The sequence below is a fragment of the Oncorhynchus masou genome, chromosome 28 (genome assembly GCF_036934945.1).
Source record: "Oncorhynchus masou masou isolate Uvic2021 chromosome 28, UVic_Omas_1.1, whole genome shotgun sequence".
NCBI classification, from domain to species: domain Eukaryota; kingdom Metazoa; phylum Chordata; class Actinopteri; order Salmoniformes; family Salmonidae; genus Oncorhynchus; species Oncorhynchus masou.
This window is the reverse complement of record NC_088239.1, coordinates 43,339,443-43,352,912: the sequence shown is the minus strand read 5'-3', so window position 1 is coordinate 43,352,912 and position 13,470 is coordinate 43,339,443. Positions and strand designations below refer to the sequence as shown.

Sequence of the window (13,470 nt, the reverse complement as noted above, 5' to 3'; positions counted from 1 at the left end):
TACTCAGCCTTTTATACACTCTTATAATATACTTTTCAGTCCCCACTATCATGCCTTCCATCAGATTAGCTGTTAAATAATACATCTCTGCTTCTGAGGGAAAAGAGACAAGGATATTAAAATACACCACACAGCAAATACATTTTTTTTGTTAGTCTGCGTTTACTTCATGGTAATAGAAAAGGAGATTGACACTTTAAAGAAGATTCAGTACTTTTTTATTATTATTATTTTGTCAAGCATAAATTATGGCAAATACAGTGACAAAATACATATCACCATGGTGATTTTGCGACTAATAATTTAATACCACAGCTAGAAAACATCTACTGCCGTCATTTTGAATGAAGCGCCGCTCGCTCGGAGGTTTGTGCACAGTCGTCGCTTTGCATTAGACCACCTTGTTGATAGTGACTTTATAACTCAAATGGATCATTTATTTGATGCCGCGTGATCGAACAAAGTGCGAGAGGCACACAACTCCCGACAAGTTAGGCTGCTTTCTATGGAGTTACTTTTGTGCCAATAAAATGCTAAACCTTTACTTGATTTTAAATGGCACAAATATAACTCCGTAGTCAAAATAATTCAACTTAAGTGGAAGATTCTATTTACAGAAAGATGAGGGGAGGAGTCCGGCACTCAGAAGACGCCAGGCTCAAAGAACTTTAGAAATAAAAATGTAAACACAAACCAGGCAGGAAGTGCCCAAATGACTCACACACAAGTAGTTTAAAAAAGATTTATAGATGTATACATGTTTATCATATATATTTGTTTATATGTGTCTCTACAAAAATGCAAGTACTGTAGCTCTGCTATGGTTATACATTCTACTCAACAACAACGGTGTACATTCAGAACCAAAAAGCTTCGATCGACAGTCAGGATATTGGACAACACTGATGGGCTGAGATCCTCGAGAGCGAGCTTGTAACAAGTGATAGTCTGTCACAAGTGGAAAGCCCATCTCCCATACTGTGACCGACTTAACCCTGAACTATGCGCTGCAGCTACCTAGAGCACAGACAGGCGGCGAAAACGTTCAGTTCAGCAATAAAATCTTGCGAACCTCGCTCTCGCCGGGCGTAACCAGATCCGACTCCTGTTTCAGAGCTGCTGCAGGCTCGCAAATTGAATTCCCAGTTTTCTAAATTGTTCATAGGGCTCGAGTCGATCCGTATCATACAAGTTCAGCACTGTAGCGCGATTCAAATGTGAAGGTCATTTCCCATTGGAGGCGGCATATGCAGCGGTGCATGCAGTCGCCACGAACATGAAAGCGTTCCCTTTAAATGTCAATCGCGCCATAGCGCTGAACTTCAGCGGTAGGGATTTAATCGAGTCCCCAGTCTCACACACCGGTCCCCTTCTCTCTCAGTAAAACATTAAGAACTGTAGAAGACTTCCACATATATAAGTAAACAACTCAAAATAACTATATACACAGCTACAGGCCATTAAGCACCAAGGTACATGGTTATGGGGGGGGAAGAGTCATTCAAATGGCTCCGTTCCTGTAGTACATCTTCAGTAACAGCTTGTGGCTTGCACTAAATACAATCGTTGAGCTGGGGTGGTAGAGCCCCGTAGGAACCCCCGTCTTTTTACCTTGTGTTTTATTATTGTACTGCCTGACGACGATGATGAGGATGGGTGTTTTGAGGTGGGCTGGAAATAACTCCGGCGTGTGTGTGTTTCCGGTGGGTCCTGAGTAGGATGCGGTGGAATTATGGTCAATGTGGTTTTGTGCTTGTTGTGTCCCATTTTCCTATGTCAAGGAGGAGGACCTATCAGGGACAGTTCAGGGGAAGTCGGTAGGGACGAGGTTATATTATACAATCCGTCACACAAATCAAACAATGTATAATTCAAAAGAACACAATCATTGTTCATCGACGACAAGCCACTTAACCATTTTCCTTAGTGTCCTAACTCAAAGGCATCGTCATTATTGCAATATATTTCAATCCATTTATATATTCTGCCTGGTCTTCTCATCGCCGAGATCTAATATATTATAGGAAATACTGCAATCTGCCCATTGAGAAGCACTAAGTGAGGCAATCTGCTCTCTCCACTACACTACCAGCCAGACCTGGGTTCAAATACTATTTGATATCTTTTAGATATTTGTAATGTTTGCTTTAGCCTGTCTGGAGTGCCAGATGGGCTGGGTTTGCACTTTTGCGATTGAGCTTGCCGGGGGCAATAGAATAATTAAGCTCAGTTTAAGTATTTCAAATTCTGTCAAATTATTTGAACCCAGTGTATGCTCCTGATAAGCAGGGAGGTGTTCTGCACTCTGGCCCACCTTAGGGAGCAGAGGCATGGATCATTAGCCTGGGACGATTCCAGGGGGAAATTAAAAGCCAACCAACGCTCAGTGAAGGATGATGTCCAGTAGCCTATTATTTATGTGGGCCATCTGGCCTTAGCATGTCTCAACACAACACACAGCCCTCGGGGAGAGCAGATTGTTGTATTGACGGGGAAGTTTTAAAGATTTTCACCCCGACCACTGGCTTTCCATCTGTAAAGCCTGAATTTGAATTCAGAAGACAAACGCATTCATTCTCAAAAAGGTAGGAAAACAAAGATTGAGGTACAAAAAAAAAAAAAGATTGATACTTTAATTAAGACTCTCAGCTCTGCTGCTGGCTGGCTGCTCTGAGCGATGGGATAGGGGAGTCTCTCCATGCCAACCCAGCCTGGCAGCACCACCACAAGTGATGCTTGTATCATATGGTGTTCAGGCAGTCATGGGACTAAACCCTCTCATCCAAGAACACCAATTGGAATATCCCATTGGTTCTTGGATGGACTATCCCCTGCAGGGTTTTTTCATTTCAATGTGAGGCTTTGGTTTAGAGTCTAACTCTGCATGGGTTGTTGTTATACACGTTCTCAATGAGAGACTTGTACCCGAAGACTAATCAACAGGAGTGATTGTCTATGGTGTAATCAATAGGATACCAGAAAGACTAATCAATAGGAGTGATTGTCTATCATGTAATCAATAGGAGTGATTAGTTCATAACAAATTACATCTGTGAAGCGCTTTTCATTATAATCAACAATGACAAAAAAATGGACACAACTAGACAAAGAACACAGCTGATGCTACAAGAGACAAGGACACTCAGGGAGCACAATGATCAACAGGAAGCCTTCCTGAAGAGAAAGGTCTTTAGGTCAAGTTGCAGGCGAAGACATTCAAATACTGGTACACCTGAACACTTCAGATCTGAAAGGGGATTGTGTGTTTGACAACTACAGATTATAAACCACAGTAAACACAAATCTGAAAACTTGTAAATGTGGAGATAGTTTAGTTCAGTTTGATCTTTTATTTGATGTTCAGACTTAAAAAAAAAAAGTTCTCTACCTCAATAAACGCGTATAACTCTCAACGACAACTTACCCGTGATGTCAGTTAAGACTTACCGGGGCCGTACTGGCGAACATCAGAACAGGTTTAAACTTTTTCTCCGTCTCAAACTGCACACCAGCCAATTGATCAAACGCTCGACATTAGCTGTTCTTATCAGATAACCTGGCAGACTTTATCCTCTGCTAACCTGCACAGCTACCCGTCATTATACCCCATGCGGCGACACTGATGATTGGTTTTTAAGGATAACTAACGCAGCAGGTTAGGAGAATGAAGTTAAGGTTAAGAAGGGGGGGGGTTAGGCTTAACTACAACGCTACAGCTGTCAACAACTGTTGTCCCCGACTCGACCACCGTAGGTCTACTCCATCTTGCCACAATGGTAGAAACGTAAACAAACAGTCTGTGGCGAGAAAAGCATCAGTATCATAACATCTGGTTCAATTTCCGTATCAGCCAATTAAAATCGCTGATGTGGATTGGGACGTGATCCAACACTTGTTCACGAACGCGTCCTTAACGGAAGTCCAACAGGCATGTTGCGATCATCAAAGCAACTAGATCATGTGTGTTTGAGTGACTGGTCAAATAGCTCTCTGTGTAAATGTTGCAAGGGTTTGAATCTCAACACTAGTCGTCGTCGCCCCTCCCCGCCTTGAAATGTAGAATTACAGTTTGTGTGTTGACAAGAGAAGTGCAGACAAAACCTTGTCAATTTCTATTACGAATACATTTAATGAGGAGCTTCTTGTTGGAGTCCCTCTTGCAGACTGACACACAGGCTCCTGGCACTGCTACATAAATAATCGTTATTTATTATTTATTTATTTAGGCGTGTAGGCTGGACTTACATGTACAACATTTTATTATGCATTATTATAATCATCCACTTTGTCAATTTGGTTATTTGAATCGCGCATCGAGGACCAGCAGTGAACATAGATTTCCTTAACAAAAATGTTTTGACGCAACGGGGCTTCGAACCCACAGTTAATGTGCACTGTAATTTTAGAGTCAACCGCTTTAGCAATGTGTGTCCCCAAACAGCAACGATGACAGCTATTTGACAAGTCCAACAGCTCTTTGGACTGTTTGTCTAACGCCAATAGCATAGTCAAGGGTGCATCGTGCAATTGGCACTCTACACTTGAGACACACCAAGCAGAACAAAAGTAAACCTTGGAGGTTGGAGGTTGAAAATATCCTTCTGGTGGCCAAATTGACACATTTAAGAAGTGCCATTGGTTGGTGGATATTAAGTCAAAGATCTTTGATAGTATGACGCAGAATTTGTTACAGGAAGTAATCAGTGTCACATGCCAAGGTTTAAATAGGGCTAAATGTGCCAGGTTATGTTATGGGAACAGCTAATGTGTAGTGTTTCATCACTTGCAACTACACTGAGTATACAAAACATTAAGAACACCTGCTCTTTCCATGACAGACTGACCAGGTGAATCCTATGATGTCACTTGTTAAATCCACTTCAATCAGTGTAGGTGAAGGGGAGGAGACAGGTTAAAGAAGGATTTTTTAAGCCTTGATTGTGTATGTGTGCCATTCAGAGGGTGAATGGACAAGACAAAAGATTTGAGTTCCTTTGAACGGGGTATGGTAGTAGGTGCCAGACGCTGCTGGGTTTTTCACGCTCAACAGTTTCCCGTGTGTATCCAGAATGGTCCACCAAACAAAGTACATCCAGCCAACCTGACACAACTGTGGGAAGCATTGGCGTTAACATGGGCCAGGATCCCTGTGGAACAATTTCGATACCTTGTAGAATCCATGCCCTGACGAACTGAAGTCGTGTAACTGAATATTAGGAAGGTGTTCCTAAGGTTTGGTATAGTCGGTGTACCTCAACCATTTTAATTGGCTGATGTGCATTTTGAGACTGAGAAAAAGTTCACAAGTATGGCCCCACCAGGGTTGAAATCCTGTAAGTTATTCGTCTTGAAAGTTACACTGAGGCTCAATAGCTTTCCCACATTATTTAAAAAAAATAAAATAAAAAGAACAACATTTAAAATGACAAAAACACTGAAGATCAAACTGCCACGAAGATCAAGGAAGAAGAATCAAAGCATTAGATGTACTTCCTGCAATATTTCAGCAGTTTCCTTCTGACCGCAGTTGTTGAACATCCCAAAAAGTGATGAGGACAAAACATCAGAAGCTCTCACCAACTGAAGCTACATACATAAATACATACAGTACCGTGTGTGTTTGTGAAAAGATTTGACCCACCAACCAGTGCTATAAAGCTATGCTTCAATGTTTCGGGACATTCAAATACGAGCATACCTTAAAACCGTACATTCCCTTTTGGATGGGTATTGTGCCAGTTGTCACAAACATACCCATAACCACATGATCTATCAGCCGAGCGCCTCTATTTGAAAAACACAAAAGTGATTTGGAGAATGCACTAGCAAAATGCAGATTTTTTTTGGGGGGGGGGGTTGATTTAACATTTTTAGCAGCTTTCATATAAATAAGCTTTAAAGAACAACAACATTCATTTACCTTGTGATCCATCCATCTGGATACAGGACGGTTGTAGTGACTCATCCTGATATAAGATGTCCACTTATTCAAGACCAGGTAATATGGCCTTGATGCTGGGTTGGTAAATCTTGCTAGGCACTGTAGTTTGACTTCACCACCATACGCTAATTTAACCGCACACAAACTCATATAATATCAACTACAGCTTACTATGGCTTCACCTTCTCAGTTAGATATAGCATACTGCATACTATAGGTAGTATATTATACTATATACTAGAGAGGGTAAAGCGGGGGGGGGGTTATGAAACGACTGGGTCCCGTCTGTCTTTCTACAGTAGAGATATAAACGTGTATAATGTCGGACTATCCGTCGAATTAGATGTAGCTATTCACGTGTGGTTGGACTGTTCCATGGTGGCAAGGCTGGTTGGTCTGCGACTGTGTTGACATGCAGCAGTGGGCCCTGTGTGTTGGATTGTCCGAGTAGCATGCTTTACGTAGTCCAAACCGATGCATAATACATTTGACACATTGGTTGTGATCCAAAATACCCCTTTTCGTGAGTTTGCCTGCACATTGTACAACAGTTGTACAAACGGATTGTGAACTAAGCCCTTTGCGCAGCAACGGAAGGGTGACTGACGTGTGCATGGGGGGGGGGGGGGAGCAGGCGGTGGTGCCGTCACAGGGCCACCCACCGCCTCTACAAGCTAACAAACTGTGAACTGTGCTTTTGGTCCTACGTTATGCTGTAGGCCAGAGAGAGAGAGAGGACTGTGGCTGGTCCTCTGAGTAATGTAGTCCTGTGAGGAGGTTTCAGTGTTCAGATACTCTAGTTGTCCAACAGACCCCCAGGTTATTATAAGGATAGTCTGTATGCACGTAGAGTACCGATAGAGCAGTACAGTACAGGGTGGCCCCTTAATCAGGGAGGACGGGCTCGGGGTAAGGACTAGAGAGGAATCAGTGGAATGGTATCAAATACATCGAACACATGGTTTCCATGTGTTTGACGCGATTCCGTCCGCGCCGTTCCAGCCATTATTATGAGCCCCCCCCCCCCCCAGCAACCTCCACTAGCGTACGCCTGTTAGCAGTGGAGCAATGAGAAATGTTCCACTGAGTAGAGAAGTGTGCTTTCTGACCGGAAGTCAACAGGAAAGTAATGTGTGTGCTGTCACATAGGAAGTGTGTGTGTGTGTGTTAGAGAGGGCGGTAGGGTTGCTAGGTTGAGTGAGCGAGCGACTCTCGACTGACCGGGCTGTGCTAGCGAGCCTTAGACCAGAGAGACTTGAGCGTGTCCAGAAAGGCTCAGATGAGATAGACATCGGGGTAAAAGAAAAGGAAGCATCACTACGCTAGTCTGTGAGCACAGGTTAATTAAGAAACACGTTTCATATTGCATTGTCCTAGTACTAGAGTAGAGTAAATTGCTTAGTGTATATAAAACTGGAAGAAGAAGAAAGCTATACTGTGGGATTATAATTACATTTCACTTTTGTAATTCTAAAATAATTTATACCAACAATAAGTATATCATATTTACACACGCGTACACCCTAAATAGTTTCAGCACATGTAATATATATATTTCTAGGAACACATACCATACACATATATGCATATATTCCATGGTATAGCCACACATACATACACACAGTGAATATACAGTTGAAATGACCTATTGCAATGCTGTGTTTGGGTAAGACTCAATTGAACATTCACGTCATCATCTCAAGTAAGCTTGAAGCCAAAAAGTTCAGGTGTAGTATTGCTATATAAGAAAGAGACTAAAAGACCAAGGTACTCAGCCTTCAGTTTTGATGCAGCTGAGAGTCAAAAAAGTCAAATCAAGTATTGCTTTTTTTAAGGTTTGTTTCCTTTGATTTGGGTTGTGAGGAGACAGAACAGAGTGAGAGGAGTTCGGTTTGACCGCTCGCTGGCTCTGTACCGTACGGTGGGAGACGGACAGACAGCCTGCTGGGTCAAAGGTCAAGCTCCTTAGCGGGACTGTAGGTACGACAGTTTAGAAGCCACACAACCTGATGGTTCTAGAAGTCAGAGAAGAGATCTTGAGGACCCAAATGAATAATAAATGGTGCGATGGTCCGAGGCTGGTAAAAAGGATTGTCAATGAAAAGACCACCTACAGTGAGGAGAAGAGCAGAGAGAGATAATTACCGAGGGACCCTGTAGGAGGCAGCATATCTTACTCTCTCCATAGGTTGTTCTCTCTGCTCTGTCTGGCTGTACTGTACGTGGGGTTTTCATTGCGCTGCGGCGGATCAGGTTAATAAAAACATCAACAACTTAAGTTGCAATGGTTACCACTTTCCGACAAAATCAATCCAACCAAAATTTGAAAGGATAAGGAAACTATTGAAAATAAAAAAATAAAAACTTTGAAGCTCATTTATTTCAGATACGACAGCAGAGATATGTGATAAGACGTATAAACTTTAAAGTTTTTTTTTTTTAAAGACAAACGTGGTTAGTACATAACTCTGACAAATCAAATCAAACGTTGTGATTTTGGAGAGAGTATAGTACAATGCCATCGCGAAGAGAGAGGGGGAGCCCATGGGATCGGAAAGGGAGGGAGAGGGTTTGGGATCAGGCACATTATGGGCTTCCCCTGGCTGTCACTGAGGTAGGTCTCCCCTGCTCAACCAACCATGGGACAGGACACTGGGACCTCTGGCCTATGGCTGCGCCTCATAGCGGTAACCATGGAGACGGCTGTCCTAAACTGCACGGTATCCCAGGGGGCTTTTCTCTCGATGGCGATGGTGACCACGTCCTCCCAGCCACGGGCCAGCACAGACACACAACCACCTCTGATTGACCCAGATATCTCCATATAAGATATATTTAAGAGTAAATATAATAGAACTTTTATGGTTTAAACAGAAAATATCTAGATGAAAGAAAACAATAATATGAATTCCAACTTGGACCTCACTGTTCGGAACAGTAGGTGGATAGTTGTGCAGTGAGCTCTCAGGCGAAATAGAGCAGGAAGGTAAGGTAATCATGCCATGGCAGCATGGTGACAGAGATAGCTTGTGCTTTGTGCTGGCCCCATGGGAGAGGACTGAGTGGACTGCTGAGTCACACTGACACACTCACCAGTAAAACCAATAATAACATAAAACCAAACCACCACAGAAATGAACCAGGAAAATTAGGTAGACAATCTCCATGGGTTGGATAGGGTCCCTTGTTGCTGCTTTCGATTCTCCAGAGTGTTTCTGTGTGTCTATATTTCCATGTGTGCTGTGCTGTAGGTGTATTCGATAGGACTAGGGGGGGGGGGGGCAGCCAACTAAGCAGCCAACTAAGCAGCCATATCAGATTGCTGTGCATGGAGGTCACGGGTTGGGGTCGGGAACCAAATGTGCAATGAGTGAGTGAGGGTCGTGAGGGGTCAGACTCAGGGTACAGTAAATGTGCATATATATATATATATATATAGTGATACCATCAGGACATCGCTGCAAGCATGACCAGGGTCGAGGTCAATTCCATTTCAATTCAGCGAGTTCAGGACTTAAAACTGAAATGAAATTAATATTCTCCCTGAATTGACTGGGTTGACTGAATGGAAATGGAATGAAGTGACAGCAGTGGGTTTGAGCTTCTATTTATTAGAACATCTAATATGAATGTTATTAACTGCTATTTCTACTGTACCACGAGCTCTGCAAACTGGACTATTACTGTATAGCCTCTGGTACACCACCACCACCACTACACTACACTCTATTTCCTAATCATAACAACAGCATTTCCCATTTCCTGTCAAGGCCATGCAACTTCCTGTTCACACCAGGAAATAGCTTCAAATAGCTTCTCTAGCCGCTATGTAAGCCAAACAGAGGGTGCTACAGTGCAGTAGGGTCATTAGACTATACTGTACTGTTTCAGTTACAACACCAGGCAGTGCTCAGCTTGTTGTAGAAGATAAAGGTTTTATTTGTCCACAAATAGTTTCATTATTATTCCTATACATCCTTCACACAGCTCAGGTTTACAGAGAACGTGTTGTCTATGTCAAATTGCAAGGCCTAACTCCTTCCTAAAGAAGAACAAGAACAACAAATAACAAAAAAGGCTGATATACAGTGCCTGCGGAACGTATTCAGACCCCTTGACGTTTTCCACATTTTGTTTACGTTACAGGCTTATTCAAAAATAGATTTTCTCCCCCTCATCAATCTACACACAATACCGCATGATGACAAAGCAAAAACAGTTTTTTTGATTTTTTTGCAAATGTATTAAAAATAAAGAACAGATCCTTTGCTATGAGACTCGAAATGGGGCTCAGGTGCATCCTGTTTCCATTGATCACCCTTGAGATGTTAATACAACTTGACTGGAGTCCACATTTACATAAGACCCTTTACTCAGTACTTTGTTGAAGCACCTTTGGCAGCCATTTACAGCCTTGAGTCTTCTTGGGTACGACGCTACAAGCTTGGCACTAGAGGTCGACCGATTAATCGGAATTGCCGATTAATTAGGGCCGACTTGAAGTTTTCATAACAATCGGAAAATCGGTATTTCTGGGCGCCAATTTTCTGATTTTGTTTTTATATACCTTTATTTAACTAGGCAAGTCAGTTAAGAACACATTCTTATTTTCAATGACGGCCTAGGAACGGTGGGTTAACTGCCTCGTTCAGGGGCAGAAAGACAGATTTTCACCTTGTCAGCTCGGGGGATCCAATCTTGCAACCTTACAGTTAACTAGTCCAACGCAATAACGACCTGCCTCTCTCTCGTTGCACTCCACAAGGAGACTGCCTGTTACGCGAATGCAGTAAGCCAAGGTAAGTTGCTAGCTAGCATTAAACTTATCTTATAAAAAACAATCAATCATAATCACTAGGGACCTACACATGGTTGATGATATTACAAGATATTATCTAGCGTGTCCTGCGTTGCATATAATCTGACTGAGCATACAAGTATCTGACTGAGCGGTGGTAGGCAGAAGCAGGCGCGTAAACATTCATTCAAACAGCACTTTCGTGCGTTTTGCCAGCAGCTCTTCGTTGTGCGTCAAGCATTGCGCTGTTTATGACTTATCAAGCCTATCAACTCCTGAGATGAGGCTGGTGTAACCAAAGGGAAATGGCTAGCTAGTTAGCGCACGCTAATGGCGTTTCAAACGTCCCTCGCTCTGAGCCTTCTAGTAGTTGTTCACCTTGCTCTGTATGGGTAACGCTGCTTCGATGGTGGCTGTTGTCATTGTGTTGCTGGTTCGAGCCCAGGGAAGAGTGAGGAGAGGGACGGAAGCTATACTGTTACACTGGCAATACTAAAGTGCCTATAAGAACATCCAATCGTCAAAGGTTAATGAAATACAAATGTTATAGAGGGAAATAGTCCTATAATTTCTATAATAACTACAACCTAAAACTTCTTACCTGGGAATATTGAACTCAATATTGACTCATGTTAAAAGGAACCACCAGCTGTCATATGTTCTCATGTTCTGAGCAAGGAACTGAAACGTTAGCTTTCTTACATAGCACATATTGCACTTTTACTTTCTTCTCTATCACTTTGTTTTTGCATTATTTAAACCAAATTGAACGTTTCATTATTTATTTGAGGCTAAATTGATTTTATTGATGTATTATATTAAGTTAAAGTAAGTGTTCATTCAGTATTGTTGTAATTGTCATTATTACCAAATTTTTTTTTACATCGGTATCGGCTTTTTTGGTCCTCTAATAATCTGTATCGGCATTGAAAAATCAATCGGTTGACCTCTACTTGGCACACCTGTATTTGAGGAGTTACTCCCATTCTTCTCTGCAGATCCTCTCAAGCTCTGTCAGGTTGGATGGGGAGTGGACACGCATAGCTATTTTCAGGTCTCTCCAGAGATGTTCAATCAGGTTCAAGTTGGGGCTCTGGCTGGGCCACTCAAGGACATTCAGAGACTTGCGTTGAAGCCACTCCTTCATTATCATTATTAAGCTGTGTGCTTAAAGTCGTTGTCTTGTTGGAAGGTGAACCTTCGCCCCAGTCTGAGGTCCTGAGCGCTCTGGAGCAGGTTTTCATCAAGGATCTCTCTGTACTTTACTCCGTTCATCTTTCCCTCGATCCCACCTAGTCTCCCAGTCTCTTCCGCTGAAAAACATCCCCACAGCATGATGCTGCCACCACAATGCTTCACCGTTGGGATGGTGCCAGGTTTTCTCCAGATGTGACGCTTGGCATTCAGGGACAAGAGTTCAATCTTTGTTTCATCAGACCAGAGAATCTTGTTTCTCATGGTCTGAGAGTCTTTAGGTGCCTTTTGGCAAACTCCAAGTGGCTTCTGTCTGGCCACTCTACCATATAGTCCTGATTGGTGGAGTCTCCATAGAGGAACTCTAGAGCTCTGTCAGAGTGACCATTGGGTTCTTCGTCACCTCCGATTGCTCAGTTTGGCCGAGCGGCCAGCCCGAGGAAGAGTCTTGGTGGTTCCAAACTTCTTACATTTAAGAATGATGGAGTCCACTGTTTTTTGGGGACCTTCATTGCTGAAAAAATGTTTTGGTACCTTTCTCCAGATCTGTGCCTCGACACAATCCTGTCTCGGAGCTCTATAGAGAATTCCTTCGACCTCATGGCTTGATTTTTGCTCTGACACGCAGTCATCTTTGAGACTTTATATAGACAGGCGTATGCCTTTCCAAATCATGTCCAATCAATTGAATTACCACAGTTGTACTCCAACCAAGTTGGAAAAATCTCAAGGATTATGAACGGAAACAGGATGCACCTAAGCTCAATTTCGAGTCTCATAGCAAAGGGTCTGAATGTTTATGTAAATAAGCTATTTCTGTTTTATTTTTGTAATAAATTTGCAAAAAAATGACTGGCCTTTTTTCGCTTTGTATTGTGTGTAGATTGACTGAAAAAAATATTTAATACATTTTGGAATAACGCTGTAACGTGAAAAAGTCAAGGGATCTGAATACTTTCCGATAGCACTGTACTGTAATTTAGACTCAAAAGAATGATGGAACAATTCACAGTACAAATCCTTCAAGTTTTTCCTTTTTTTAAAGAACTCAAACCTGCAGGGTTTTTTTCATCAGTAAAAGTTGGAAACAGTAAAAAAGAAATATTCACTTCTTTTACAAATCATGCTGAAGTCCTTTTAGTTCAGTCCCCCCCCTCAATATGTTGAAAAAACAAAAAGACTCAGATTCCCTTCTAAAAAAAAATAAGGTGGGGTGTTTTGGTGTCCCTGTGCTAAAAGAAGGAGTAGTGGGGGATGGGGTAGGCAGGCATTTTCATGACAGGCAACAGAAGCATTCTCTTGGGGGAGAAACCTAGAGAGGAGACACGAAAAGAGCACTCCACATGAGTCCACGGCAGGGCAAAACATAAAATGCACGCCTCTGTCCTGTGTCATGATCTTCTACTGTGCCTAGAGTCTTGGCCACGGAACTAGAATGACTAGAATTCCAGGTTAGCCATTTTGCGTGCACCAATGAGTTCATCAGTCCAAATGCTATTGTGAGAGCAGAGGGTTTGTTCCATTCAATCTAGTTCTG

The 13,470-nt window shown here is 42.4% G+C and overlaps 1 protein-coding gene across 6 annotated transcripts in view; it reads right to left on the bottom strand.

The window, feature by feature from the left end:
* Positions 1-201: 201 nt before the first annotated feature.
* The window catches only part of strbp (spermatid perinuclear RNA binding protein), a 122,391-nt gene continuing 109,122 nt past the window's right edge, over positions 202-13,470 (bottom strand). For 5 of the 6 annotated variants that reach the window (XM_064942094.1, XM_064942095.1, XM_064942096.1 and 2 more), the window contains one exon: positions 202-8,051. In XM_064942094.1, the coding sequence (XP_064798166.1) occupies positions 7,957-8,051 (95 nt within the window). In that variant the 3' untranslated portion in view covers positions 202-7,956. Of the gene's footprint in view, positions 8,052-9,856; positions 13,246-13,470 lie in introns of those variants that run through there. The other variant, XM_064942099.1, reaches the window with a different exon arrangement.